At 46.8% G+C, this 27,136-nt stretch overlaps 1 protein-coding gene across 1 annotated transcript in view; it reads left to right on the top strand.

Annotated features, from left to right (window-relative positions):
• The first annotated feature begins 3,155 nt into the window (after positions 1-3,155).
• The window catches only part of st6galnac5a (ST6 (alpha-N-acetyl-neuraminyl-2,3-beta-galactosyl-1,3)-N-acetylgalactosaminide alpha-2,6-sialyltransferase 5a), a 37,110-nt gene continuing 13,129 nt past the window's right edge, over positions 3,156-27,136 (top strand). The window contains exons 1-2 of the mRNA XM_072687000.1: positions 3,156-3,459; positions 4,103-4,291. Coding sequence (XP_072543101.1) covers positions 3,445-3,459; positions 4,103-4,291 — 204 coding nt within the window. The 5' untranslated portion in view covers positions 3,156-3,444. The remainder of the gene's footprint in view (positions 3,460-4,102; positions 4,292-27,136) is intronic.

The following is a 27,136-nucleotide window of genomic DNA, read 5'->3' as shown; positions in this document are numbered from 1 at the left end:
GTTGCACTTGCTGTAGAGTCATGAAACACCTCATCTGAGCCTTCGGAAAACGACAGGCCGTCGCCCAGACGTTCCGCAAGATCCTCTCGGAGTGCCTCCTGGAAACGGGCCTCCCTTTCCCCACGTTTCAAAGGGACTTGAATGAAGGGAGATGTAAAAGAACCATGAAATAAGGCAGTGGAGGACATATAGTGCAGCTGCAAATCAGTGGTCCACCCCCTACCTCCCCTCCAACCCATCCTCTTTTTCCCCCCTCGTGGCTGTCATAGCAACATCCACACATGTGCCCGCTGGTGGGAGATGTAATGAGATGAGTCCACACACAAGCCGCCGGGCTGGCGCTCGGGTGAGCAGGCCGCTATCGCAGACCATCGGGCTAATATTAATGACGTAGCTTTTGAAGCCGATTCCGGCGCTGATACCTTCACGGCGTGTCGGACATCAAGCCAGCTCTCCGTCTGGGAGCAGGCTTCGGGTGCAAACACATTTTCCACGTTTTAGCCTCGCACCCTCAGATGTGGTAATAACATGCGAGCGCTGGAACATTAAAGCACTCGTGATACGGAGTTCAAGAAGTTGAAGCTCACTGAAGACTTAGAGCACTGGTTGAGACGCAGGTCAGATTTAACCAGACCAAAGTGCAGAGAGACTGCAGGCTTCCGCTGCTGCTTTCAGCTCTGCTAATGTGCTTTAGTGCTTTAATGTGCCTTATAGAGGACAGAGGGTCGGACAGTGTGACAAACCTCGTAAACACGTTTATTAGAGAGTACCGAACACCTCCACGCAGGATTTACTGAGGATTTAGACATGCAGTTAGCATGATGCTAATAATACTTGGTATACACCAAACATGGTGAATGGTGGCAGTTAATCACTAGTCAGTTAATCACAAGTCTGAGTCAAGTCACAAGTCTGTTAATCACAAGTCTGAGTCAAGTCACAAGTCCATTAATCACAAGTCTGAGTTAAGTCACAAGTCTGAGTCAAGTCACAAGTCAGTTAATCACAAGTCAGGTAATCACAAGTCAGTCAAGTCACAAGTCAGAGTCAAGTCACAAGTCTGAGTCAAGTCACAAGTCAGTTAATCACAAGTCTAAATCAAGTCAGAGTCAAGTCACAAGTTACTTAGTCACAAGTCAGTTAATCACTAGTCAGTTAATCACAAGTCTGAGTCAAGTCACAAATCAGTTAATCACAAGTCAGTTAATCAAAAGTCAGTTAATCACAAGTCAGAGTCAAGTCACAAGTCTGAGTCAAGTCACAAGTCAGTTAATCCCAAGTCAATCACAAGTCTGAGTCAAGTCACAAATCAGTTAATCACAAGTCAGTTCATCACAAGTCAGTTAATCACAAGTCAGTTCATCACAAGTCTGAGTCAGGTAACAAGTCAGTTAGCACAATTCTGAGTCGAGTCATGAATTACTCAGTGATAAAGCTTTTGTTGTTCAGAGCAGCTTTTCCTAAGTCATGTGAATGGTCTCTCGCTTTTGAGGCAGGAAATGCGAAAGCACGAATGCCACTGAGGTACGATTCTATCCTTTGATCAAAACACCGGCTCTATCCATTAAGATAATCACAGCCATCATCTCCAACAATACAGCAAAATTACCGCTCTCCTCAGTAATCTGCCTTTAATCTGAGTAAGAGCCTGACGAGCCTCAATCCCTGAAATCGTAGTTAAGCTGTAAGAGGTTTTTACAACAGTAGGAATTGCAGACCTATTGAATTTCTCATATGAATTTCCTTCATGTTCCGTCTAGATTTGGATGCAGCCGTAGCGTCCTCCCTGCTGGCGAGACGCCTGACTCAGCTCGTCAGCTCATTACTGAGCTCTTCATGTGGGTTAAATGAATGTGGTGGATCAGGAAAACACTGAGGACCTCTGCTTTTTTTAGCGAGGCAGAAATATTAGCCTGGCGAAAACATCAGTCGTTATCCAACAGTGACCAAAAGTAACGGAGGCAGCACAGTCTGGCACATTGACTTCAGTTTATTAATTCACTGTAATAATAATAATAATAATAATAATCAAGTTTGTAGCTTTTATTGATTCGTTTTCTGTTTCCTCTGGCTACAACTTTGTTAGTCAGTCTGAGTCAAGTCAGTTCAGCATGAGTCGGAATCGAGTCAAGAGTCAGCTAAGCATGAAACCGAGTTGAGTGATAAGTCGGTTTAACATGAGTCTGAATCAAATCAAGAATCAGTTAAGCTTGAGTCAGAGGTGAGTCAAGAGTCAGTACAGCACAAGCCTGAGTTGAGTCACAAGTGGTTTAAGTGTGAGTCTGAGTGGAGTCATGAGTCAATTAGGTGTAAATCCAAGTCGAGTTACAAGTCAGTTAAGCCTGAGTCAGAGGTGAGTCGCGACTCAGTTAAGTGCAAGTTTAAGTCGAGTCAAAAATCAGTTAAGTATGAGTCCATGGTGAGTTGTGAGTCAGTTAAGTGTGAGTCCATGTTGAGTCATGAGTCAGCAAAGCCTTAGCTTGAGTCGAGTCACAAGTCAGTTAAGTGCAGTTTGTAGTGCAGTCATCAGTCAGTTAGGGATAAGCCTGAGTCTAAGTTGACTCACAAGCTAGTTAAGTGTAAGTCTGGGTTGAATCATGAGTCACATAAGCACGAGTCTGAGGTCAGCTGCGAGGCAGTCAAGTGTGAGTCCGAGTTGAATTTTGAGTCAGTAAAGCCTGAGTCTGAGTCGAGTTGTAAGTCAGTTAAGCGTGAGTCAGGTTCGAGTCACTTATGTGAATGAGTGGGAATGTAGGTGGGAGGGCCTGGCCTGGAACCAGAAACACAACGGTTCTTAAGACCATGAAGCCAAACAGCGGCAACATCTGCTTACTGCTCCACTATAAGAATGGGTTTTATCCAGTACACACACACACACACACACACATACTCACTCACACACACACACACACACACACACACACATACTCACTCACACACACACACACACACACACACACTCTCTCTCTCTCACTCACACACACACACACACTCTCTCTCACTCACACACACACACACTCTCTCTCACACACACACTCTCTCTCTCTCTCACACACCCACTCTCACTCACACACACACACTCTCACTCACACACACTCTCACTCACACACACACTCTCACACACACTCTCTCTCTCTCTCTCTTTCTCACACACACACTCTCTCTCTCACACACACACACCCTCTCTCTCTTTCTCTCTCTCACACACACACACACACACTCTTACTCACACACTCTCTCTCTTACTCACACACACGCACTCTCTCTCGCTCTCTCACTCACCCACTCACACACACAGTAATCTCGCGGACGAGAGGGAGAAGGAGAGTGGAGCGCGCGCTGCAGCTGAGGATGGGAACCCTTCTGTCCACATAATCTCATGCAGCGCTCGAGCGTCGAGAACAAGACGTGGAACCTGCACGCGCCAACCTGCAGCTGTGCACAATGAGGACAGCCATGGTAACACCTTCTCTCTTTATTATCATGATTATTATTATTATTACTATTAATATTATTATTATTCATTTGACTCTTTTGTTCACGTGTAGTCGCGTGCACTGCACGGGGGCTGCGGTGGCTGTTGCATTGCATTGCACTGCACAGCAGTGTCACATTATCACAGATTAGAGCTTAAAACAATAGGAATCAGGCTGGTGCGCGCGCGTGCGCTGGGATTTGAGTTGTGTTGCAGGAGAAATGCATGACTGCACGCGCGATATCGCGCGTAGAGATGTGATTTTGGAGGTAAAGGTGGTGCAAGTAGTTGCAACGTTACTGTATTTGAGGCTCAGCTCGTTCGTGGAGCAGTGCAACCGGTAAGCTACCTGTAATGGGAGTTTCTAAAGTGCACGCATACAGGGTGTGTTTGGGCGTCTGATTTGCAGGGAAAATAGTTCACACGACTTTCCCCATGTGCATAAACAAGTTTGCACGCTGTTTCAGCTCATTTCCAGCGCGAGCGTGCGATGTACACCGATAGCAGTTTTTTTTTGCAGTGCATCCTCATCTTCGCTCGTTTCCAGCATGCGCTGCACTCTATTGCACTGCTGGCACTGTGCAAGCTGTTATTTCTGCAGCGCGTGACACTGTTGACTCTCTCCAGCGCCATGGAGCTGCTGTGTTTCTGGCCATCACCATGTGCACGAGCTTATTCTTCGTGTACGTGAGTAACAGCGATGGGGGCAGATCCAGCGACCGGTCCGCCCAGTCAGCGAAGCCCACCAAAGCTCCAGCCAGACCCCGGCCAGCTCCCCCAGCCCTGCAGGGCTACACCAGCATCATCGACCACAGCGTGAGTACTCCGGTCCTTACCTGACTTTAAAGGGGAAGTTCACCGACCTTCCAAAATTTCGGAATGAGTCAGTGGTTGAGATGTAAACAGTCGTGTAAAGTGGGTTTGGGCTGACGTGTTTTGTTGGGGGGGAAACTGACTGATTAAAATGTGTTTACAGTGGTGATGATAGGAACCGGAGGTGTCGCCATGACTACAGCACAAATATAGCCAATATGAACCTAAATTTAGAGTTTTATATGGAGTAAATGGAAAATCTGAACCAATGTGTGGTATTAGGGAACTATTTTGCCTTAATGTCCTTGCACGTATCCCTCCAGCTAGAGTAGATAAATGAAAATGAAAAAATAAATGAATCAAAATCTTGAATCTTTAATAAAATATTTTTCATAAAACTATCAAAAAACAATTTGTCTCGGACATCATGGCGTGTATACAAACCCATTCGATATAAGAAATTTCCGTGCGTGAGCTTTTCGATGCTTTAAACTTTTCAGCTGTCTGGTTCCATTTACTAACACTGTAAAAAGATTCGAATCCATTAGAACTATAAAGTGAGTTTAATTATCATTTTAGAAGAGTCATAAAATTGTATTTTGGTTAGTATTACGTTATGTTCGTGATTAAGCCACATATTGTCCCAATCTGAAATGAGTATTTATTAAGTAGATATTTTCTATTGTTTGTATATATTAAAATGAATGTAAAAATAATTAAAGGGTCCCTATCATACAAAGTAAACTATTGTGAAACGAATTGTCTCAGGCCTCAGACAGTGTATTCATATCCATTTAGTCTAATAACTTTCTGTAAGGGGGCTTTTAGAGGCATTGAACTTTTGAGACGTCTGGTTCCATTCACCACCACTGTGAAAAATTCAGAGTTTCTAGTAAGTTTCTCTAAAGTGGAATGTCTCACTACAAACTCGCTCTGAATGGCTTTCTTGACATCTTAACCATTTCATTATGTAGATTTTTTTTTTAAAATTACACCTGCCCCAGTGTTTTAAATGTGAAAATGGCAAAAAAAGACTTTCTGTGGTGAACCAGCAGTTTAAATGCTGTTGGATTTAAACAATGCAAAACTAGAGTTTTTTTACATGAGCAAAACACATATTTTACTTCATATAATAGAAAAGCAGTGGGCAGATGCTTCTGTGGTAAGTGGAGGGCTGTACACTACAGCAGACAAATGCTTTAACAAGTGCACATCACTTCACCTGGTCTAAATGCTTCCTCTGGGACATTTCTAACAGCCCAGCGGTTCTCACTCCTCGTACTGAAGCACCACTCGCTCCTCGCTCTGATATTACTCTCAAAATCTGAACCGGGGGGGATATTCAGCTGAAAGGATGTTGACTTTAATTGGTAACAATAGCTGTGTGTGCTGGCTGTGCGGGCTGTACTCCAATGAATATGACGAGTGTGGATAGAAATGACCGGCGTCCAGACTGGATACGGTGCTGAATGTGCTCTGTGAGCATTCACTAACCCTTCAGTACGAATTGATAGTTATAAAATTGATTATTAAACGATTATAAACATGCGAACAAAGGGGAGGACCCCCCTGCATGTTCTCATCCAGCAGCTTATTATCTGATTTTTTTTTTGTTCCACCTTAAATGGGGCAGCCGTTCTGTACAGGAATCTGAATCTTCTGACTATCTTGTTTAGTTTATGACTAATGTTATTGAACGTACCCCGATATCTGACGAGAGCTAGGCCTCTCGGCTTGTCGCTCAGTGGCAGTGGTGGCGGTTGGTGAGTGCTGGGTTGCAGATCATTGGGTTGTGGGTTCTAAACCTGGGTTTGCTAAGCTAGATCAAAGCCCTTAACTCTCACTGCTCTGGGGGGTAGTGTCTGTAGCATGGCTGATCCTGTGCTCTGACTGAGAAGCCAAAAATGTTGCCTAAAGGGGGTCTAAAGGTTAGAGGGCTTGGAGCTGGGAGGTCACTGGTTCTATACCTAGGACCAGCTTCCACAGCTAAGGTGGATGTGAGCAAGGCACCTGACTCTGAGTTCACTGATAACTCTCCAGGTGTGTTCCCACTGCCCTTATTAATAGTCTAATCACTTAATAACCACGGATGGGTTAAATGCTTGAATTCTAATGTATGGTGCTTAAATTGTTATTTCCAATCATATTCAGATCTTCATTCGTTGGGCATTATTTTACACTGTATTTTATTAATGTGATTTGCAGATATTCTGAATGATCTGTTCCACCTTAAATGCTGCTTCCATTAGGATTCCTGTGTGGACCATTTAAGGTAATATTTTCACTTATTTAGTATAGTTAAACATTTTTATATTCTAACTCTAAAATCTGAATATTCTTATGCCTGAATAATGTAATAGCTGAATATTCTAATATCTGGTTAATGTAATTATCTAAATATTCTAATGCCTCAATATTCTAATACCTGAATAATGTAATACTGAAATATTTTAACACAATCCCTAAATATTCTAATATATATATATATATATATATATATATATATATATATATATATATATAATGTAATTATCTAAATATTCTAATGCCTGAATATTCTGATACCTGAAAATCCAAATGCATGAATATTCTAATGCCAGAATAATGTAATATCTAAATATCTCAATATCTGAATAATATAATGCCTGAATAATTTAATATCTAAATATTCTAATATCTTAATAATATAATGCCTGAATAATGTAATAACTACATATTCTAATGTCTGAATAATATAATATCTAAATATTCCAATATCTGAATAATATCATTAATGGCAGTAACTTGGATAACACTATGGATAAGAGCACCGGGAATCCCAGCGTCGTTCCCGAAACACAGCCTATTTCTGGGGCTTTTTTTCGGAGATGATCCTCGGCAGTGCGGTCACACATTACTTAAACAACACTTAAATGAAACAGGACAGACACCCAGCCATCTGCTCAGCCTCGCATCCGCGACGTATTCTTTCCCACTGCACTGAAATAGAGCCGAGGGCACTGGTGATGAATGCGGAGCAGCGCTTTAGTGATGAATGTGTTGGCATTCATAATTCACTCTTCGGTTGTGGCGCGTTAATGAATGAAAGGCTTGAATAATGAGGAAGGAATTGTGTGGCTAAAAATTAATCGCTGGCATTTGAGAACAGGCCTGACATTTGGCTGCTGTTTATGCGGGCGGATGTTGGTGTAAATGTCTTGTTTTGCCTCCCGCCAGCTCAAGCGCACCAGACTGCCGTTCTCCCTCTTTAGGCTAAAGCAACTGGGCTTATGGCCTGGAACTGGCTGTGGAGTGCGCGCGAGAGTGGGGGGAGAAAACTTAGCTCTCTGTCACTGGAAAATGGAAAATGGGCTTTTTGGCACAGCGGCTGAGTGTGTTCATTTCATTACGGGTTTTATTTGCGGTTCTGAAGGGGGGCCGGGCCTCTGTGTGGGCTTACGAGTGAGATGGAAGAGCTACAGTGGAAAGAAAGGTCTTATAAAAGGACTCTGTGAGTTGATGAAACTACCTCCACCATGTTTGGAGGCTTTATTTGAGCCTGGCTAGCTCTCACTGTGAGGTATTGAAGAAACTACCTCCACCATGTTTGGAGGCTGTGCTTTAGCCTGCCTACCTCTCACTGGGAGTTATTGAGGAAACTACCTCCACCATGTTTGGAGGCTGCGCTTTAGCCTGGCTAGCTCTCACTGGGAGTTATTGAGGAAACTACCTTCACCATGTTTGGAGGCTGCGCTGTAGCCTGGCTAGCACTCACTGTGAGCTGTTGATGAAACTACCTCCACCATGTTTATTCCTAGGTGATGTTGCTACAGCGACTCGATACAATGACCAAAATCACGATCAACTTGAATATGTTTAACCACATTATATAGCTGTGTTATATTTTAGCCCATGTTAGGCTGTGCCCTGGGGTTTTTGTGTTGTCAAATTCTGGAATTTATTGGCTAACAGGAACCCTGCCCACAAAAAAACGCTTCCCTGCTTCTCTCATTAATCACTGTTTACCCCGGCACATGCAGGCCGGCCGTTCAATAGCCACCTGCCGTTAGCTCTATCGGCCCCCGCTCATCCCAAATCCTTTCGCTCCGTCTGCTATTGATAAATACGGAGTGTTTTCACCTCCACAGCTCTCGTCTCTGGCTCCTGCAGGTGATGACGAGGGGCGGCGAGTCTTTGATGAGGGGCTGAAAACCCAAACTGCGCTGTGGTTTCGATCGGGGGGTTATCTGGGATTGGTTATCGATAGGACCCCCCCTCACTCTCCAGCTCAATAGTTGGGCTTTCTGCTGACCGGATTGACTTTTAGCCGTGATGAATTACCTCAACCCCCGAGACAAGTCCACTGTCTGTCTCGATGAGATCTGACCAGCAGATGGAAGATGATTCGGACGCCGTAGTGCTGTGCATCCCTCTACAAAAAAAACAGGCCGTCCTCTCTGACGCACAGAGACCCTAAAACAGGCCGGGGCGTAATCTGCTGAATGGACTGTGGGTGGGTCAGGCATTGTTTTGCGTGTGACGGGATTACTGTGGCGGATTAAGGAATCGGGCCGTTGGCGTTAATGTCAAATGTACGTCTAAGTGCTCTTTTGCTCGGCACTTGCGGAAAATTTAATTCCTACAGTTGTCGAGGCGAGTGCGCTCTTACATGTCAGCTTAAAAGGTTTTTCTAGATGCCCCCCCCTCCCCCCCCCTCCTGTTTTTCTCTGTGTTTGCTGTCAGAGGATTTGAGGGGCAGGGCTTTGGTATGATGCAAACTTCCCAGTCCAGCGTAACTCTGTCTGTGAGGAATGCAGGTGTTGAATCTTTGGGTGTTTTGTTATTGAGGAAACTACCTCCACCATGTTTGGAGGCTGCACTTTAGCCTGGCTAGCTCTCACTGTGAGCTGTTGATGAAACTACCTCCACCATGTTTGAAAGCTGTACTTTAGCCTGGCTAGCACTCACTGTGAGATGTTGATGAAACTACCTCCACCATGTTTGAAAGCTGCACTTTAGTCTGGCTGGCTCTCACTGTGAGTTTTTGAGGAAACTACCTCCACCATGTTTGGAGGCTGTGCTTTAGCCTGGCTAGCTCTCACTGTGAGTTTAGCTCGGACGTCTAAATGTGGTTTACCTGTACAGCTTTACTAAATTAGCTGAGCATTTTGATTTGGTTTGATTTTTATTTTTCAACCAAATAAATGAAGATGTTAAGCGTTAATTTACGGAGATGTGATTGGTGACAGCCTACGTCCAGTGTTTGTTAGCAGCATTAGCCTAGCGTCTCCCGTTCCAAACTAAAGAAGCACATATTCGATATCCAACTTATCTTGGCATAGTCGGACTGCATACGGGCTCAGTGCTCCATCATAGTCCTTCGTTTTTGTTTTTTAACAAGCAGCTTTTCTGCTTGCGTTCGGTCCGCTAACACCGTGCTAACAGGATAGACATGTGGACCTCAGCTGTAGTGCTCCATGTCAGATACCTTTACATAGCTGTGAAGGAGGAGTCAACTCCATAGAAATGCCTTTGGATGTTGCTTTTGGAATGGGATTTCCAGCGACATGTATGATAGGCAGGTGTCCACATACTTTTGCCCAGTGCATTGCATACTGTTGTACAGTGGGCAGTCAGAAAACTGACTCTATGAAGCCTATAGAGCTAATTTATTGATCTACAAACAGCCCTTCCTCAGGTATCCACCCCCAATGTGCTTGTAGTTTTTGAGGGCTCCTCCCCCCTTCGCGATACATCATCGGAAGGGGATTTCCTAGTCTTTAAGCTGGAAGATCTCGCTCCGGAGGGTACGGCAGACCACTGTAGGAGGACAGTAGGTATGTTTTTTTTTTTAAAATGACCAGAGTGTACTAATATGGCGGCGATGCTGTGTGGATTTGACCCACATGCCCTTATATACTTGACAGGCTGAGGAATGCATCACTGTCAGTCGTGAGGACATGGATGGATGGCCAGCATGTGTCATTAGCATACCGCATTCATTGACCTCGGTGTGCCGTTGTCTTCACCGTAACAAATGTCCAGTATTTCGTTCCGTCTCTCCACGTCCTGACCTGCGCTGTTAAAGGTTCCTTGAGGAACCTTTCAGTTTGAAACTGTGGGCCGAAAGAATTTGTCGTTTACGAATCGTTTACTTTACCTCTGGTCAGTAGAGATTACAGTTACTCCAACAAAAGCAGGATCAACTCTTTTTAATATCCTTGATTTCAGAAGAAACCGTATACAAGCATGTGTCCCAATACTTTTGTCCGAATGGTGTACCTTCCAATATGTTAAAAACGCAGCAGAACGGGTGTTTTCAAAGGTCAGCTCCTGATCAGGATTGGTCGGATTGGCCCTCCTAACACAGGGGAGCAGTCAGTGGTCCGAGGCCCAGACGTCTGCAGTATCAGTGATGCGAGTGGTACATCGTGCAGCCGTACGATTTCAGCCGTACGCTCTGTCTGTAGCGCTGACCTTTTTATCTCCGTCTGTTTGATTAATACAGTGGCTCCTGGAGGGTGGTCAGCGCGAGGCTTTGGTCAGTTCTTTCTGCTCTCTATTTGCTGGATGGTTGCTCCTTTTGAATCCTCACAGTGCCGAGCATCTGTGCAGTGTAGGTTTGGGGGGAAGGAGAGTGCCAGAGAGAGTTGGGGGGGTGGGGGTCCCAAGGGGCTTCTCTCTACACACGGCAGCAGCCTGGCGTCTCCAGTGGTGGCAGATTTGCTCTCGGCCTGAAGCTGCAGTCTTCTCCCTGCTATGACTCGGAGCTGACTGAGGAGGGCAGTGGGGGCGGAGGGTAAGGGGGGGGTGTTGCTACAGGTACCCTAATACAGCTGTCTGAGGTCACCTGACACATGTAGGGGACAAAGGTGTGTTGCTGTGCTGTATGCCAGCTTTGTGATGCTAAATGCTAACATGCAGCCTATTTACCACCCTGTTACCACCCTCCTTGTGGCCTCTTGGTACGTTGTACAGTTAGCTAGCTCCAGAGCTTGTGGCCAGTTGGCAAGGTTAGCTTTTAGCGTAGCTCCAGCTGCTCCAGTCGTTTTTCCCTCTCTTAGCGCTGGGACGGGGAGGTGAAACATAATGATATTATTGGTTAATTGGTTGGATTTGGCCACGCCCACTGGTACATGGTAGCTCTGCTGCAGTTATTGAGTCAGTTGGAGGCTTTTCTGCAGTCTGCTCTGAGCTCAGCACTCGGCCCTGACCCCGCTCTGTAACTTTACGTGGTCTGACAGACACTCGGTGGACACTGAGCTGCTCTCTGTGAGCTGTTCCTCCTAAACTCTTCCACTGTTCAATAATAACACCACTCACAGCTGATGGAGGAAGATCTAGGATGGAAGGTCTAAATTTCACCAGCTGACTTGTTGTTGGTGCAGCGGCGGTGTCTCCTATTACATACAGAACCACGCTGGAGTTCAGTGAGCTCTTCAGAACCTCCCGTTCTTTCACTGATGTGTGGAGGAAAGGCAGATTGCAGGACTAGGGGCTTGATTTTACACACCTGTGATAGCAAGGGGACTGAATAAAGCAAGTAAGGAGGTGTGTCCCAATACTTTTGTCCAGTGATTATATGGAGAATGAAGAGTCGGTGGTTTTGTTGAGCTCAGACTGTGCTAATTCTGTAGATAAGCACGTTTGAAGTTATTCTTAGAAAAATCCTGGTGCGCTCTGATGAACCTCCCCTGCAGAGCCGGGCTTCTGCATGGCAGTACAGCAGCAGGTCCAGAGCCGGCACTGCAGCACACACATCAGAGAAGGCCTGAGCAGTAGGCGGCCGGGGGGCATCTTCCACCAGGGAAGCAATTCCAGACGCACAGCTGCATTCTCTTTCGATAAGCGTTGCCTCGTCCGAATAATCGCTCTGTCTGCCCGGCCGTCTAGCACAGAGCCGTCCACTTCTGCCCGGAGTGTGGCGCCGCGGTAAATGTCCTGGGTGTGCAGAATAGCGATTGCTCGCACATTTCATTGGCAAAACCTCTGGCATGCCGCTAGCCTTTTAGCCGTAGGGCTGGAGGGACCCTGCCAGACGAGCATCACGAACGCTTAAACCATGACAGCTCTTTACACGCCGATCAGCCATAACATTAACACCACCCCCTTGTATCTGCTGCATCCATCTGTTTCTCTGCAGACTCTGATAGTCAGCCTCCTCCTCTCACCCTGTTCTCTTCAAAGCTCAGGACCCCACAGTGCAGACCACCACAGTGCAGAGTGTAGTATTTGGGTGGTGGGTCATTCTTAGCCCTGCAGTGATGCTGACTGACGTGGTGGTGTGTGTGTGTTAGTAGTGTGTGCTGCGCTGGTGGTACGAGTAGATCAGACACAGCAGTCCACCAACCAGAAAGTGTCCTGTGGGCGGCAGCGTCCTGTGAGCACTGATGAAGGACTAGAGGATGACCATCACAAACCGTCCAGCAGCAGATACAGAGCTTCTGTCTCTGACTTTGCATCTACAAGGTGGACCAACTAGCGAGGAGTGGACAGTGAGTGGACAGACTTAGTGTTTAAGCACTCCAACAGCACCGCTGCCTCTGATCCACTCGTAGTAAAAGGTGTTTTGCTTATAGAAGAGTAAGTGGAGTGCGGTGGAGATGAGGTTGTCCGGCGAATGGTCAGGGCGATACGTGGGCTGCACTGTCAAAAGGACAAGATCCTTGAGGAACCTTTGGAGTAGAGCTGGGCAATTTGAAGGTTCTCCTTAAAAGATCTTCCTCAAAAAGGTTCTCCTCTAAAGACCTTCCTTAAAGAGGTTCTCCTCTAAAGACCTTCCTTAAAGAGGTTCTCCTCTAAAGACCTTCCTCAAAGAGGTTCTCCTCTAAAGACCTTCCTCAAAGAGGTTCTCCTCTAAAGACCTTCCTCAAAGAGGATCTCCTTTAGAGACCTTCTTCAAAGAGGTTCTGCTTAAAAGACCTTCCTCAAAGGGGTACTCCTTTAAAGACAGCTTGTCTCTACAAGTTCCTCAGGAGACATCCTAAGAGGTTCCTCCACAATTTCAAATTGAAGAACCTCCAGAGGTTCCTCCAGGAACACGTCCTTCTGACAGCGCGCAGTGTCCCCGATCTCGATGAGGAAAACCCCTGGCGTGAGTAGACGTTCCCACACTTTTTAAGTGCTGCTGCAGATGTATGGAGCAGATAAATGATGGCGACTGCAGGAGGTTTTCTTCAATGAGAAATTGTTGAGGGAAAAGCTACAGATGAGTGCTGTTCAGTAATGCTGTTCTTTACCCCCGGTGCGTTTCCAGGGCCGGCGGCATTATTCAGCTGTTTAGGTGTGATTGATGAGGCTGTCATTGGCGCTGAAAAAGGGAATGATCAAGCTATTATTTGTGTTTTCTATGTAATTTGGCTGTGATAAGTTTGTATGCCGATTGCATTTCCCCGGAGATTAGCAGCATATTGCATGTAGAGGCTATTAATTAAAGCTCTGCCGAAGCAGGATTGCTCTGGAGCTGCTCCAAATCACTTATTTATTTATTTATTTCTATATATTTTATTTAACGATGAGTTACAGCCATGGCGAAGCAATAAGTTATAGCCACTGGGAGACCTTGACTATTTCGAGCTGTGCGGCTTTAATCACGCCGCCTTCCGCGTTGGCTGGAGGATCTTTTTTATATCTGTTTATCTGGCGTTATTCCCTTTGGGGTAAACGAGTGGTGCTCCTGGAACAGCTTGCTATTTTTCTCGTTCTCAGAGCGAAGAAAAAAAAATATATATAAAAACCCGATGAGCGATGCTCTCGAAGGAGTTCGCCCACCACTCTTCACCCCCTCTAATGAGCGCCGGGGTGGTAGGTGCTGTCAGCGGCTGTCGGCGGCTCTCGGCGGCTCTTACAACATGACAATATAAGGCGTCTTAACATCGGTTCCCGTCTAAAACACCCTTGACGGCCTATTGTCTGGGACTTGGCGAGCGCCATTGTACAAACGGAGCATTATCTCCCATTCTTATGCATATTCCAGCCCGGCGGGAGCTGACAGTAATTCAGGATCAGTGTTGTCGCTGACGGCTGTCTCCGGGATCAGGGAGGCGAGCCAGAAATGGCAAGTCTGACGATTATGCTGCTTAAATGACTGGAGCCCAGGACGGGCCATAATGTCTCCTCTGCTGCAGTAATGCCCCCGATTTCTTGCGCTCGGACTGGCTGGTGGCGTCTCACCTCCCACGATAATATTGGCTAGGAGTTTTGTCCTTGGATACTTCCGAGCGAACAGCCAATCCAAACGGGGGACAGACAAAAAATATATATATTTATTTCTTTTCCTCTTCAGTTTCCCAACCCACTCAATAGTGCCCTCCCCCATCACATGTTGCGCTCTCGACACTAGGAGGGTGAGGACTGACACATGCACAACAAGCCACCTCCTCTTTTCCAGCTGCTGCCCATGCAGTGCCACCGGGCGACGGATACATCAGCTAGCAGACACCCATGCCTGCCAAAGTCACACTGAAGAGAGCGCCACCTACCCTCCCGGAGAGAGCTGGTCTGATTGTGCTCTCTTAGGCTCCGGCTACTGATGGCGAAGCAGCATGACCTGGGATTTGAACCAGTGAGCATAGTTAAGTTATTTTAATCGAGACACACACACACACACAAATACAAAACAAATAGAATAATTACTAAATTTGTTGTGAAATTCATCAGCTTATCAAAAATGATTATGATGACTAAAATTAATAAACAATTGTGCAGCCCTACCCAGGAACCTAAAGCTGTTAGCAAGTTAGCAACATGCCATGCTAAATTCCATAGAAGAACCCTTTTTGGTTCCATAAAGGGTTACCAAAGTTTTTTAAAAGAGATGTTTATGTGAAGAACCTTTTTTAAAGGTTTAAAGAGGTTTTGGATTAGGGATGCACCGATCCGGCTTTTTCAGTTCTGATATGATACATAAGCTTTGCATATCGGCGATACCCGATACCAGTCTGATACCATTGCTGAATTAATAAACCATGCATCTCACCATGTGGGAGAGACTTAAGGCATCAGGGTTGCCTTAAACATTACTTTATTTAATTAACACAGATATGAATGTACTAAATTGCCATTTGTTATTTGTTTATTTGCACATTTAGTTCAGTCTCACACCAACAAATTAAAGTGGAAGGATCGTTTCCAATTTTTAATAATTATCCGATACCCAATCCAGCTAATTTTGTTAATATTGGGACCAATACCCGATCCTAATATCAAATCGGTGCAGCTCTAGTTTGAAGGTTCTTCACACTCAGACCTATGGTTGCTTATCGAAGCTGAAGTGGTTCTTCTGTGGCATGGTGTAAAGAACCCTTCATAGCAGCTTTATTCTTTAGGAGTGTAGAAAACCTGCCACCATTATTAAAATCAGCAAATATTAAAAATTAAGAAATAAAGAATTCTGTTAATTTACCAGGCAGTGATCATTTACGCCTCAAACCCATGACCACTCAAAGTCAGCGATCTGTTATTCTAGTTAATCTCGTGTTCCTAACAAACGCTGTTACCCCAGACTGCCATCATTACCAGCTACACCCAGATCACATGAGCGCATGCTGTTAATGCTAACGCTGGTTGTTAGCAGGCCGCAGTGGGGATGTGTGTGTTGGGGGCGTGGGGGGCTCGGGGTGGAGGGGGGTGTTGGTGGTGTGCCTCGTCAAAAAAAAGTGAGAAATCGATGGAAGAGAGGTGTCGATAAGTCCGTGAAGGAAAGTGCTGTGGGCCGCCGGGCCATTATCACGGCGAGATCCGCTCTGCAGCAACGGCTTCACAGGAGCCAGGATCATTATCATCATCAGATAAAGAGTTGTGAAGTAAATGACTGGCACAGCGTGTGTGTGTGTGTGTGTGTGTGTGTGCCATCTGAGAAGATGGTAGGCAGAATGCCTCTAATGGATGCAGTGTGTGTGTGTGTGTGTGTGTGTGTGTGTGTGTGTGTGTGTGTGGCTAATCATGGGAGTTAAAGCCATTTGCCTTCAGGCTTGTGTGTCTGTCATGCTCTCCTCCACAGCATCACATGGTCATACTATGTCTCTTTTATGTGACACACACACACAGACACACACACACACACACACACACTATAAAACCAATTCTCTTCTAAACATTTTCGTAAGATCCAATAAAAATCAGTTAAATAAAAAATCCTGCTTTATTTTCCAGGCAGTTGGAACAAAGTCCTGGGGCGGATTTTCACTTTCTGGACCTGGATTTCCCAGCTGTACTTAAACCCCAGGCTAATGTTTGAGTTGTAAAACACTTCTCCTTAAGCAGAAAACTATTGTACAGCCGTTTAGCTTGCCGAATTGTGTGGCGTCCCACAGGGCTCTATTTTAGGGCCCATGAAACTGATGTGTGGGCTTTAAGGGGGGTAAAAGGGTTTAAGGGGCTATACCTTTAACTAATGAGCGCCTGTTCTTGATTTGTCCTCGCAGCTTAAGCTGGTTTAATGTGGTCTGGAAGGTTTGAAACATTTTAGTCGAGTGTGAGATATTGAGTGTGAGAATTCTATCCTCAACATTTAGCCTAATAAATGAGTCGATTTATGTGTAGAAGGCCTAACAAATCTCCACAAGGGGGCGCTATTAGCACCATGTCTCATTAAAAAAAGATGTTAACCTCCTGTCTGCTGGATCCTATAAAAAAAAGCACAAAGAGCAGGTGTTCCATTTAGACCGCAGAAAATGCTTGATGGGATATTGGAGGGGAAACTGCCACATATTCCCACTGTTAGGATACAGAATACAGGAGACTTTATTGTCATTTGCATCACATGTGGTACATGGGGTGGAACGAAATTGTGATCTCAGGGTCCCAGTTACACCCAAAGAGCAATTATTGAATAAATCTAATAAAACAGGATAAAGAGGAAAGTAATAAATAGGAAAAGTAGAGAAATTAAAGCGGTAGCAGCAGTATGACCATAATATATGAGGGGAATGACGAAGTCCACATATAGGACCGATACTAGGCTCGGTTTTGGGGAGGGGTTCACGATCACTGGAAGAGTTCCAGGACCGTGGATCCATTGTGCAGTTTTAAACGTCGCTGTCCAGATTATTGTGCAGCGGTGGGGCCCATGTTCATCCATTTAGTGCTTTTCCTTATTTTCCTTGGATACAAACACTGAAGCAGGGGATTTTCACGGTGGCATTTCACTGTGCAGGAACACCTGCAGACAAGCAGCCGATACGTCGAAGCAGTCGCATGAGAAAAACTGTCCAATTATGCGACCCCACACACGGCACCAGGAGCGGCCAGCTTCCACACCTGCAGAGGGCAGCACTAGAGGTCCCCTGATTTCAGGAGGACCAGAGATGGGTGCTTTGGATCGTACCTGGGCTCAAAAACAGCTTCCGCTCGTGGACCAAGCCGACTTGGGTCAGTTTGGGAGAAGTTGGTGAAGTATAAAGGGTAATAACACCATAGTAACCCCATGGCAGACTAGGGTACGAACAGTAAGGGTCCCTGGGCAAGACTCCTAACTCTGTGTTCTCCTAGCTGTGGAACATGACCCCAGAGGTAACTGAGGTAAACTGGCCCCCTAGGTGCGAGTGTGGGTGTATGCGGTACCCTGCAGTTTACTGGTGCCCCGTCTAGGAGGTATACCTGCCTTGTGGCCAATGGGTTATTCCGGGTAGGTTCCGAACCCACTGCAATCCTGACCAAGAACAAGCAGATAACAAGATGGATGGATGGATGGAGGAATCAGATATTGGCATCCGCCCAGAATTCCCGTACGAAAGAATCCTAGTAGTTCTCTCTTTTTTTTTTGTAATATGAGACAGATTCTTTAGTGGTTATCAGTTCGCGCTCCTGCTGAGAAACACTACAGATTCGCTGGATGCATGAAAGCAGCAGACTAGCCAAAAAACTTTTGAGAGATTTCTGCAAAGCACGCTTCAGAAGAACCGGCGAAGCCCCCCTAACATTTCTCAGTAGCATGAAGTTAATAAGGCCAGCTTTCCTCCTCACTTTCATCCACTCGCTCCTGCTACCTAAATTGCCAGTAAGAGGAAGTGCCATTCAAACCTCTCCACAGAATCCTTCTAAAGCCTCCTCCCATCCTGCCCTATTTTTTTGCCGCACCCTAGTCGATACGCACTTACGCGCTTACACGCTTTCCGATGCCCTCGCTCTTCGCTCATTCCGCTGCGATTGCCGCCCCCCTGCACCCCTCTGTCTCCTCTTTCTCTCGCTGCTTCTCTCTGAGGTGAGCTTGTTAGCATTGTGGCCCACTGGGCTCGGATGTGGACGTCTTTTCTTGAGAGATCGCGGTCAAGCCCAGTTCACACTCGTCCACTGAAACTGGACAAAGGGAGGTTTCCTGCAGTCGCTGTAGGGGGACGGGTTCACATGACCCCCTCAGACACCTTCAAGTCGCTCAGTAGCCTTAAAGTAGCGCTCACACAGCAGGTAAAGAAGTTTGGCCACACATGACCAATAAGATTTGGGACACTTTTGACTGCTGTGGGAACGTAGCCTCATGTTTACTGGAATCGGATAAAGCAACCTTAACAGCTAGACTCGGAATTTATTCTAACTTGGAGCATGCAGCCGGAGTCGGGGAGAGCACAATTGGCCGTGCCCTCTCCAGGTGGGTAGATGGCGCTCTCTAGCCAGCACAGGCGTCTGTTAGCTGCTGCGGTGGGGTTCATTTTTACCACAACAAAATTCTTCTCTTTGTATTTCCCAGCTTGGATGGGATGCAGAATCTTCGAAAAACAGGGTCACAGCACGGGGTCAGCCATTCTTACAATGCCCCTGGAGTGGAGGGGGTTGAGGACCTTGCTCAGGGACACACACAGTGCTAACGGAAAAAAACAAATGTACAGCTTTTCAGAATCCGAGGTACTTCAAGGTTGTTTGAAATGGTGAGAATGACGGGAGTCTAAGGAGCGTCTTCACGCAGATGGAGTCTCTTTATCCGGTATGAATCTCAGAATCTCTCGGAGTCTCGGAGTCTGTGTGCCTTTCCTGACGTTCTTCTTCACAGTGGGTAAACAAAACAAATGGATGTTCAGTTTTCTGTTTGATCGTCTTCCTCAGTTTAGCGCAGAAGCTCACGGTGTTTACTCTTTCCCAGTGTTTACCGTCTGATCTCCAGCAAGCTTCACGGCAGTGGTTCGCTCAGCTGATGCTGACGTGCCGTGAAAGGAGTCTATTAGGATGCGGGTCAGGTCAGTAGTGCCGTCTGTTGCGACTGATGTCGGATACAGACCACATTTCCGAAGGTGTACGGTGGATCATTCTTAAACAGACAGACTCTTGGAAGAGAAGCACCCAGAAAAGGCTAGAAAATCAGCCAGGCGGTAGCTAGGCTATTGCGAAATGGTTGCTATGGTATACAAGGAGGAAATAACTACCAACTAGTTGCAAAGCTATTGCTGTGTGATCAACAGTGTTGCTAGGTGGTTGCTAAGGCATACCAGGGGTTTGCTAGTATGGCATTGGTAGTATGGCATTAGTAGGTGGTTGCTAGGGTGTTGCTTGGTGCTGACTATGGTTGCTATAATGTAGGTATATGGTGTGTGGCCAAAACGTTTGCCCCAAAAAAAGGTCTGGCCCAAAAGCTCATCCAATATCTTTGGCTAGAGGTACTGTGTCCTTAAACTTTTGGCCAAAATATAGGGTGCTAAAACTTTCGCCAACAGCTTAACTTTTACATTTGGCAAGCTTTTGGCTCGATTGTGGGGTGCCAGCACATTTTTAGGGGGAAGAGGGAAGGCCATTCTGCCCACCCAGAAAGAGCTAAGCCAGTCATGCTGTCTTGGACTGCCAGCCACGGATGGCTGTGGCATCACCGGGGGTCGACCTCATGACCTCCTGATGACAGAGCTGTGATACTGTTGCCCAGTTTAAATCAGCATAATGCGAGAATTGGCGTTTCTTGCTCCTGGGCTCCCCCTACAGTCCAGATGGGTAATTCACACTTTGAGTCTTCTCTAAAGGAGACGTGCATTTCTGGACAAGCTGAGAGATCCTGAACTGCCCTGAAAGCTAGGTAGAGAAGCATGTGGGCTGAGGCTGTAGAGTAACACTACAGCATTATGCAACACTAATATGGCTCTATGGGTTACGCAGCGTTACACTAACAGTTCTGGAGAGAGGTTCTCCTCCTGCAGCTCCACCTTCAAAGCTCCACAGTGCAGGAGCAGCAGCGTTCCGGCCTGGAAGAGCCTCCATAGAGGCGCCGCTCTCCCCCTGTTACAGTCAGCTGCTTTAAGGTAAAATGCTAGGTAGCATTTCTTTAAAAATGAGTCTCGGTGTTTGACCATCTCCACCATCTCCACCATGATGCGCTAACCGTTCGTAGCTACACCCAAACAGCAGCAGGTATTGGATCGGTTCTTCATATCGGCCGATACCCTGAGCTCCGGGCTTCTGCAGCCACTCTCCCCAACAAACGCGCCCCACCGCTGCTCACACCTTTCAGTTTGTGGCACGGCAGTCGCCTCCTCACAGTGCCGTCCCCTCTCTGCCTGTCCTCCTCCCCCTCTCCTCCCGCTGCGGAGAAAATAAGCCTGCCGCATGAGGTAGAGGAGAGTCCGAGCACCTCATAGATTGAGTTGGAGAGCAGGAGGCTGCTGGTGCTGCCGCTCACGGAACAGACGGGGTGCTCCTGGCAAGGTCACTCCCTGACCGGCTACACTGAAATGTCCGTGGTAAACATGGTGAATGTGGGTCGTCTGCACAGAGACATTCTCGGGAGGGGGGCTGGAGGGCTGGGGGGGGGTTGTTTTTGGCTGTTCTTCAGTTATTACCTTCTCTCGTTCAGAATCATGTCGAGTCATGTTCAGCTGGAAGAGAGAGCTGCTGTGTGATGGGCTGCTTAATTGCTTATGTTCGTAAACAATCAAATAATCCATTTGGTGGTCCGGGTCAGACCCGTTTGCGCTCCCTCGTGTGTAATCCATTTATCCCCGTGTTTTATACAAGTGTTTGTTTGGAGCCATAACTGTCTAATAGTTGAAATATCTAATAATCCTCATTAAGAGATTGCTGGATTTTAACTAGGGATGTCCCGATCGGGTCATTTAGCCCCCGATTCTCTAATCCGAGTCTCTAAATGCTGAGTATTAGCCGATACTGACCTTTGTGTTGCCCCACAGTTTAGATCAGACGAGCTGCTGATTAATCTGATCAGTAAAATCCCTTTATTTTCAGTCTCAGTTTCTATAATCAGACTTCCTGGACTGTCTGATTTAGTTCAGTCGAGACTTTTCTTAAAATGATGTTTTATAGTGTTTAATATCTTCTAATCCAGTCTGATCTCCTCCCTGACCAATCAGCTTCCAGCTCCTTTACAACACTGCAGTCTGATCACTTCCTGTGTGTGTGTGTAGTGGTACACACTCTGGACTGTGTAGCTGGTTTATAGTGGGTGAATGTGCTGTGTGTGATTGAGGTTTCTATAGTGTGTGTGTGTGTGTTAGCATTAGCCTCCACTCGGTTCTGAATGGGTTCTGGCGAGCGAGCGGTTCTGCGGTTCTCCCGCTGGTAAAACAGAGCGTTTCAGTGAGAGTTTTATAAAGGGTCAGATATTATGGTCTGTTTTCAGGTTCCACTGTAAAATAGCTCCACACTGCAGAACCTCAACTCCTTTATTTACCTTCTGAGAACGTCCGCACTGCTGCTGCAACCAGCTGGGAATGATGTCTGTTAATGGTGCTTTGAGGCCATCAGATGGCGCTCTGAACACTGAGGTTAAAACAAAGACTCGGAACTGGATTTGGATTATGGCCGATACCTGATTCATTAAAATATGCTTGAACCTGTTTGTTGTGTATTAATACAGTACAAATACAATACACTTATAGAAAATGAGCTCAGACTAATAAACCAGTGCTTAGAATTTGTCTATTTTGCTCCTGGGCTCTCCCTACAGGTTGGGAGTATAATTCACTTCGACCCCACTGCAGTAAATACAAATAATGCTATGAGCGCCCCTTCCTGGACAGTTGTACAGGTGCATTTGACAATTGTCAAGCTGAGACATACAGAGGCGGCAATGCTGAAATATACAGGCTGGTGATTGACTGGTTCTAATGCTTGCCAACCAAGCTTTCTGCAGACCTTGGATCCAATCCTAATCCACCCCGCCTGATCCAACTAATTACTGCCCTTTGACAGTCTTGACTGGCTGACTGAGGGGTGCTGGATTTGGGTTGGCGCTGAAACCTGCAGGAAAGTTGTTCTCCAGAAGGAAGGGTAGCACAGGGACGTTTTGGTGATTAGCATGTTTGTTTGCAGAAGTAAATACTGTCGTGTCGTATGTTATTATCCGTGCCCCCGATGAGATACGGTAGGATTTGTTTCCACCAGTGCATTTCAAAGGGTTAAAGCTGTCCGAAGATCTCCTGATCCATAATTGAGGAGTGTTGGTGTGTTGGATAGCACTGCAGCACTCTTGGACAGTACTGCAGTCCCCATGAGACATGCCACTGCAGCCTGTCGTGTTGCTTACCACAAGCTCCCCAAGTCGGACATTTGATGCAGCTCTTGAGCGAGAGGGAGACGAGGTGAGTGCGAGATCTGCCAGACAAATTGAAATCAAAGTCAGCTCCTTTGCTCATTTCAGTTCTCGGGCGAGAGACACCGACCTTAACCTCTTGAGGGACACTTCTAGCTTTTCCAGTTGTGAGCCCTTTCTTTTCCAATTCCCTCGGTGTAAACGCAGACCCAGGTCCAACCGCCCATCTCCGCGATCCACCAGTCTCCAGCCTGACATAACCCGGCACTCACGTGGTCTACACAAACCGGCCCTCCCCTGGCTTAAACTTCAGACCCCTTTCTTTGGAGTGTCTTCTGACGGACCTTCTAAATCCAGCCCTACTTCTCGATGGTCCACAAGTATTCACTTGCATGCAACAGAGTGCTCACCGGAGCTACCCAAGCCCCCTCAATACCCTTCCTCTCTAATTCCCTGGTCCACCAGCCTCTGTCTGAACGCAACCCATTGCTCACCTGACCTACATGAACCAGACGGTCAAGTGTGATGGTCCGAAGCTGTGGCCCACAGCACAGATCTCAGGCGCTCTGGAAATTGGTGGTCTTGGGTATGCTTTAAGTGGACTCTGGTGCAGTCTGCTGCAGGTGCGCAAGTTCACCACTCCCAGACTCCTTCGCCTGCATGGCTAAAAACTTTCTCCTACAAGAATGGCTCCTTCTTTACAGGCGTTCCTGCACGGTGAAGTGACATGACTCCAGAAAGCACTGGATGGGTTCCTCTCAGTGGTCCAGCAGTCTCCAGTCGAATGCAACCGAGCAGTCACCTGACCTACCCAAACCAGCCTTTTCCTCTCCAAATCCCTCGGAGTAAACTCGGACCTATTCCCAACCCTCTTTCCTGGAGGTCCAGCATTCACCTGACTTGCACAAACCAGTCCCTCCATTTCCAAATCCTTCTCGGTGGTCCCGGAGTCTCTATTTTAGGCACACCCCATCTACCAAAACCAGTCTTTCTCATATGCTTCAAGCCCCTCCCTCTCCAGTTCCTTCACAGAAACTTAGACCCAGATCCAACCCTTCTTCTCGGTGGTCTTCACAGGTCTCCATTCAAATGCACCCAGTCGCTTACCTGCCCCCCAGAGATCAGACCAGACCAGTCTTTCCTTCTCTGAAGCTTCAAAGCCCCTTCCTCTCCAATTCCCCCAGCGTACCTCCTTTTCGGTGGTCCACGAATCTCTGTTTGAATGTAACCCCATCACTTGCTTGACCCACACAAGCGTCTCCTTTTAATCAAGCTTCTGCGGGTCACTCGCCCGTTCCTTCCGGCCCTGGATAATTGGGCCCTGCTTCTTTTTATTTTTGGGAAAGATCTTGGGTGAGACGCGGTCGAGAAAAGCAGCTTTTTGTCTAATTAAGAGCTTAAGGTGGAGACGTGCTGCGGCTGCCATCAGAGAGGGATGATGCGAGGCCGAAGGGATTTGGCTAATTGGCGCTCGGTTTTTGGTACGGTTGGCACGCCCGATCGGTTCACCTTCATTAGCTTGCTGTATCTCTGCGCTACAGGCATCTCCGATCAGCAGGCTGGTGTGTGGATGGAGAGAGAGAGAGAGAGAGAGAGAGAGAGCGCAAGAGATATACAAAGAGTGAGATCTCCCAGCAGGGCTCTTAATCGACTGTGCCCCCAAGCCCCTCTCCTCCCATAATGCAAATGCAATTTGATTTGCCCTCAATAGCGCATTTGAAAACGATATTTGCCTTTTTCTTTTTTTCATCACTGCTCTTCTCAGCAACGCCTCGGAGCATTCACACTCGCGCATAGCAGTCTGCTCTCTCATTGTGTTCTTTAGCATGTGTTATAGCATCTTCTCTCTAATTAAAAAGTGTAAACGCCTGCTGCGCTACAGCGGACCCTACTGGAATACGCTACTGTGAGGCCTTTCTCACGTTCATTGGAGGACTTGCGGTGAAGGGTGGAGGGTGGAAGCCAAATGGCGCTTCTGTGTTTATTCAACATATCATTCTATTCAGTGGCAGGGATTGTACGGCGTAATTATACATTAGAGAGGAAGTTTCAGAAGATTGCATTTTTATAGCCTCAGACCGTCACAGAGTAGCTCAGTGATATTGCTTATCGACATTCATAACTGTCTTCTTTTAAGAGCGTCAGAAAGTAGATTAGTCAGTTATTGGATTTGATTCATTTGGCATCAGATCTTCTCAGACTTGTTAGAAATTTGCCTTACACATGGCCCAGCCTTGCAGTCCCTCAAACCAGAGGTGATTGGTCGCATGAAGAATTTCTCAAACGTGTGGCAAACTTGGGACACATGGCCTCTGAAGGGGTCCTGTGGTGTCTGGCACCAGGATGTTGGCAACAGCTCCTTGAAGAAGTCCTGTACGTTGTGAGGTTGGACCTCCATAAGCATTAAAGAGCCTTGGGCCTCCTTGACGGTGTCGCCGGTTCACCAGCTGGAGCAGATAAACATCGGGACCCTATTGGCACCATGCTGCCTAACGCCAGGTGTGGGCTATAGAGAGGTATAAAGCCCCCCAGCATTGAGCTGTGGAGCAGTGGAGGAACTGTGTACTCTAGAATGATGATGATGATGATGCTCCATCTAATATGTTTGGGATGAGTTGGTTCGGGATGAGTTGGGTGGGACCGTGGAGACAGTTACTCCAACAAAAGCAGGATCAACTATCGTTAAATACCCTTGATTTGATAGAACACCTCCCTCCACAACCACCCACCTCCTCTTCAGCCCTGTTTAAACCCTCTACTCTCACTTTCACCTATAGCAAACATTGCACCCCCCACCACCACCCTGATGTCTTCTCCCTTCTTCTCCACTGCTCACCCACCACCAAGCCATCCTGAACTTCATCCCAAATGCCTCCTGAGGTTGCCTCAGCTCCACGGGCGTGGACCATACTAGCAAATAGTCGGTTATCTGCGTAGTACCTTGCTGGTTCTTGATGTGCAGGAGAAGCTCAGGAACATAATAGCTACTACCATAGCAGAGGCAAGGTAAGGTAAGGTGGTTCTTGCCAAAGCGTCTCATATTCTTAAGGCTTACGCAACAAAGAAATACGCTTCAAGAACCTTAACAGACAGATGCCACTGTAGATGAAGACAGAACGTTTTTCACTTCTCGACCTGTGGGTGGAGCTAATGCTATAGGTCAGGTAACTTCGTCTTTACATTTTCAGCTGAGATTTAGTTCATTTTTCTGTCCAGTTATTTACTAACTTGACCCTCTGGCTGCTGTTTAAGAATTTAAGGGACGTCCGTTCCAACATGGCTGGCAATAACACTGTATTCAAATGCGCCGGAGGTTTTTTCAGGTTTTGTTGGGAGCCATAACCATAAAGTGACGATAACGCCATGATGAATATGGCAGCAGATTCTAGTGAGAAGCTATTGGATCTCCATCCTAATAAACCACATGAGAAAAATGAGGAAGAAAATCCATGAATATCTATTTTAGAAGATTCGCCTCACCAGGAAACTGTACTTACAGCAATGTTTACTTACACTCTCTAGTGTGTCTGTGAGCTGAAAAGGCCAGGAGAGCCTTCAAAACAACAGTTGATGGAATTCCTGTTGTCATATTAGTCATTGCCAAATACATCTGCAGGAAGACACCACGGATAATGGGTTTTACTCCGTTGCCGACGTTGCTTCAGTTTTCATATGGGTTATTTTATCGGAAAGGACGCTCTTAGTCCCATTTGAATATTGAGAGGAATGTTCATGGTCCCTCTGCATGGCCTCTGACCATGGACCAGACCAGGCCTGGAGTCACGGACTACAGTATAGACTGGTAGACCTCATACACACTCGTATACTCGTCTCCGTTAAGGTCGGGCCCTAAGCAGGGTTGAGCTGATATGTTGTTTGATAAGGTTACCCTCCCACCGCAGTGGAAGAACCCAGCTCACCCACCCCGTGGTTAGCCCCTGCTGCGCTTCTGCCCTTTCCCCAAGGTTAATCTGTTTGTTAGACCAGAGATGATGTTTTCTCAAGCTTGCTGGCAGCGTCTCGGTTTCTCTGCGCAACGTGTTCCTCAGTGCGTGAAGGACGAGCCCTGCCACCGATGGCTCCGATTCCGCTGGGAGCAAGAGGTGAAAAAAAACCCCAATAAACACGTCTGCTCCATCCTCAGCCTCATGCCGAACACGGACAGGGCTGATTTGCTGTTAGCAGGCTCCTGTCGCTGCTGGAAATGCGTTGATGCTGTCAAAGCATATCCCCAAGCTGCTCCGTCCATGCCCAGCACGACTGTGGAAGGCGATGACTGACTGGGTCCTTGATTGGCGTCCTCATTTAGGTGGCCCTAATGCACTCCACACCTGAACGGGACGACTTGCGGCGCTCAGCCGTGCAGCCGCCCCTGGATTTCTTGGCAGCGGGCTTGCTCTTTTTCT

The sequence above is a fragment of the Salminus brasiliensis genome, chromosome 9 (genome assembly GCF_030463535.1).
Source record: "Salminus brasiliensis chromosome 9, fSalBra1.hap2, whole genome shotgun sequence".
NCBI lineage: Eukaryota > Metazoa > Chordata > Actinopteri > Characiformes > Bryconidae > Salminus > Salminus brasiliensis.
The sequence above is the reverse complement of the archived record's forward strand: the minus strand, read 5'-3'. Positions and strand labels throughout refer to the sequence as shown.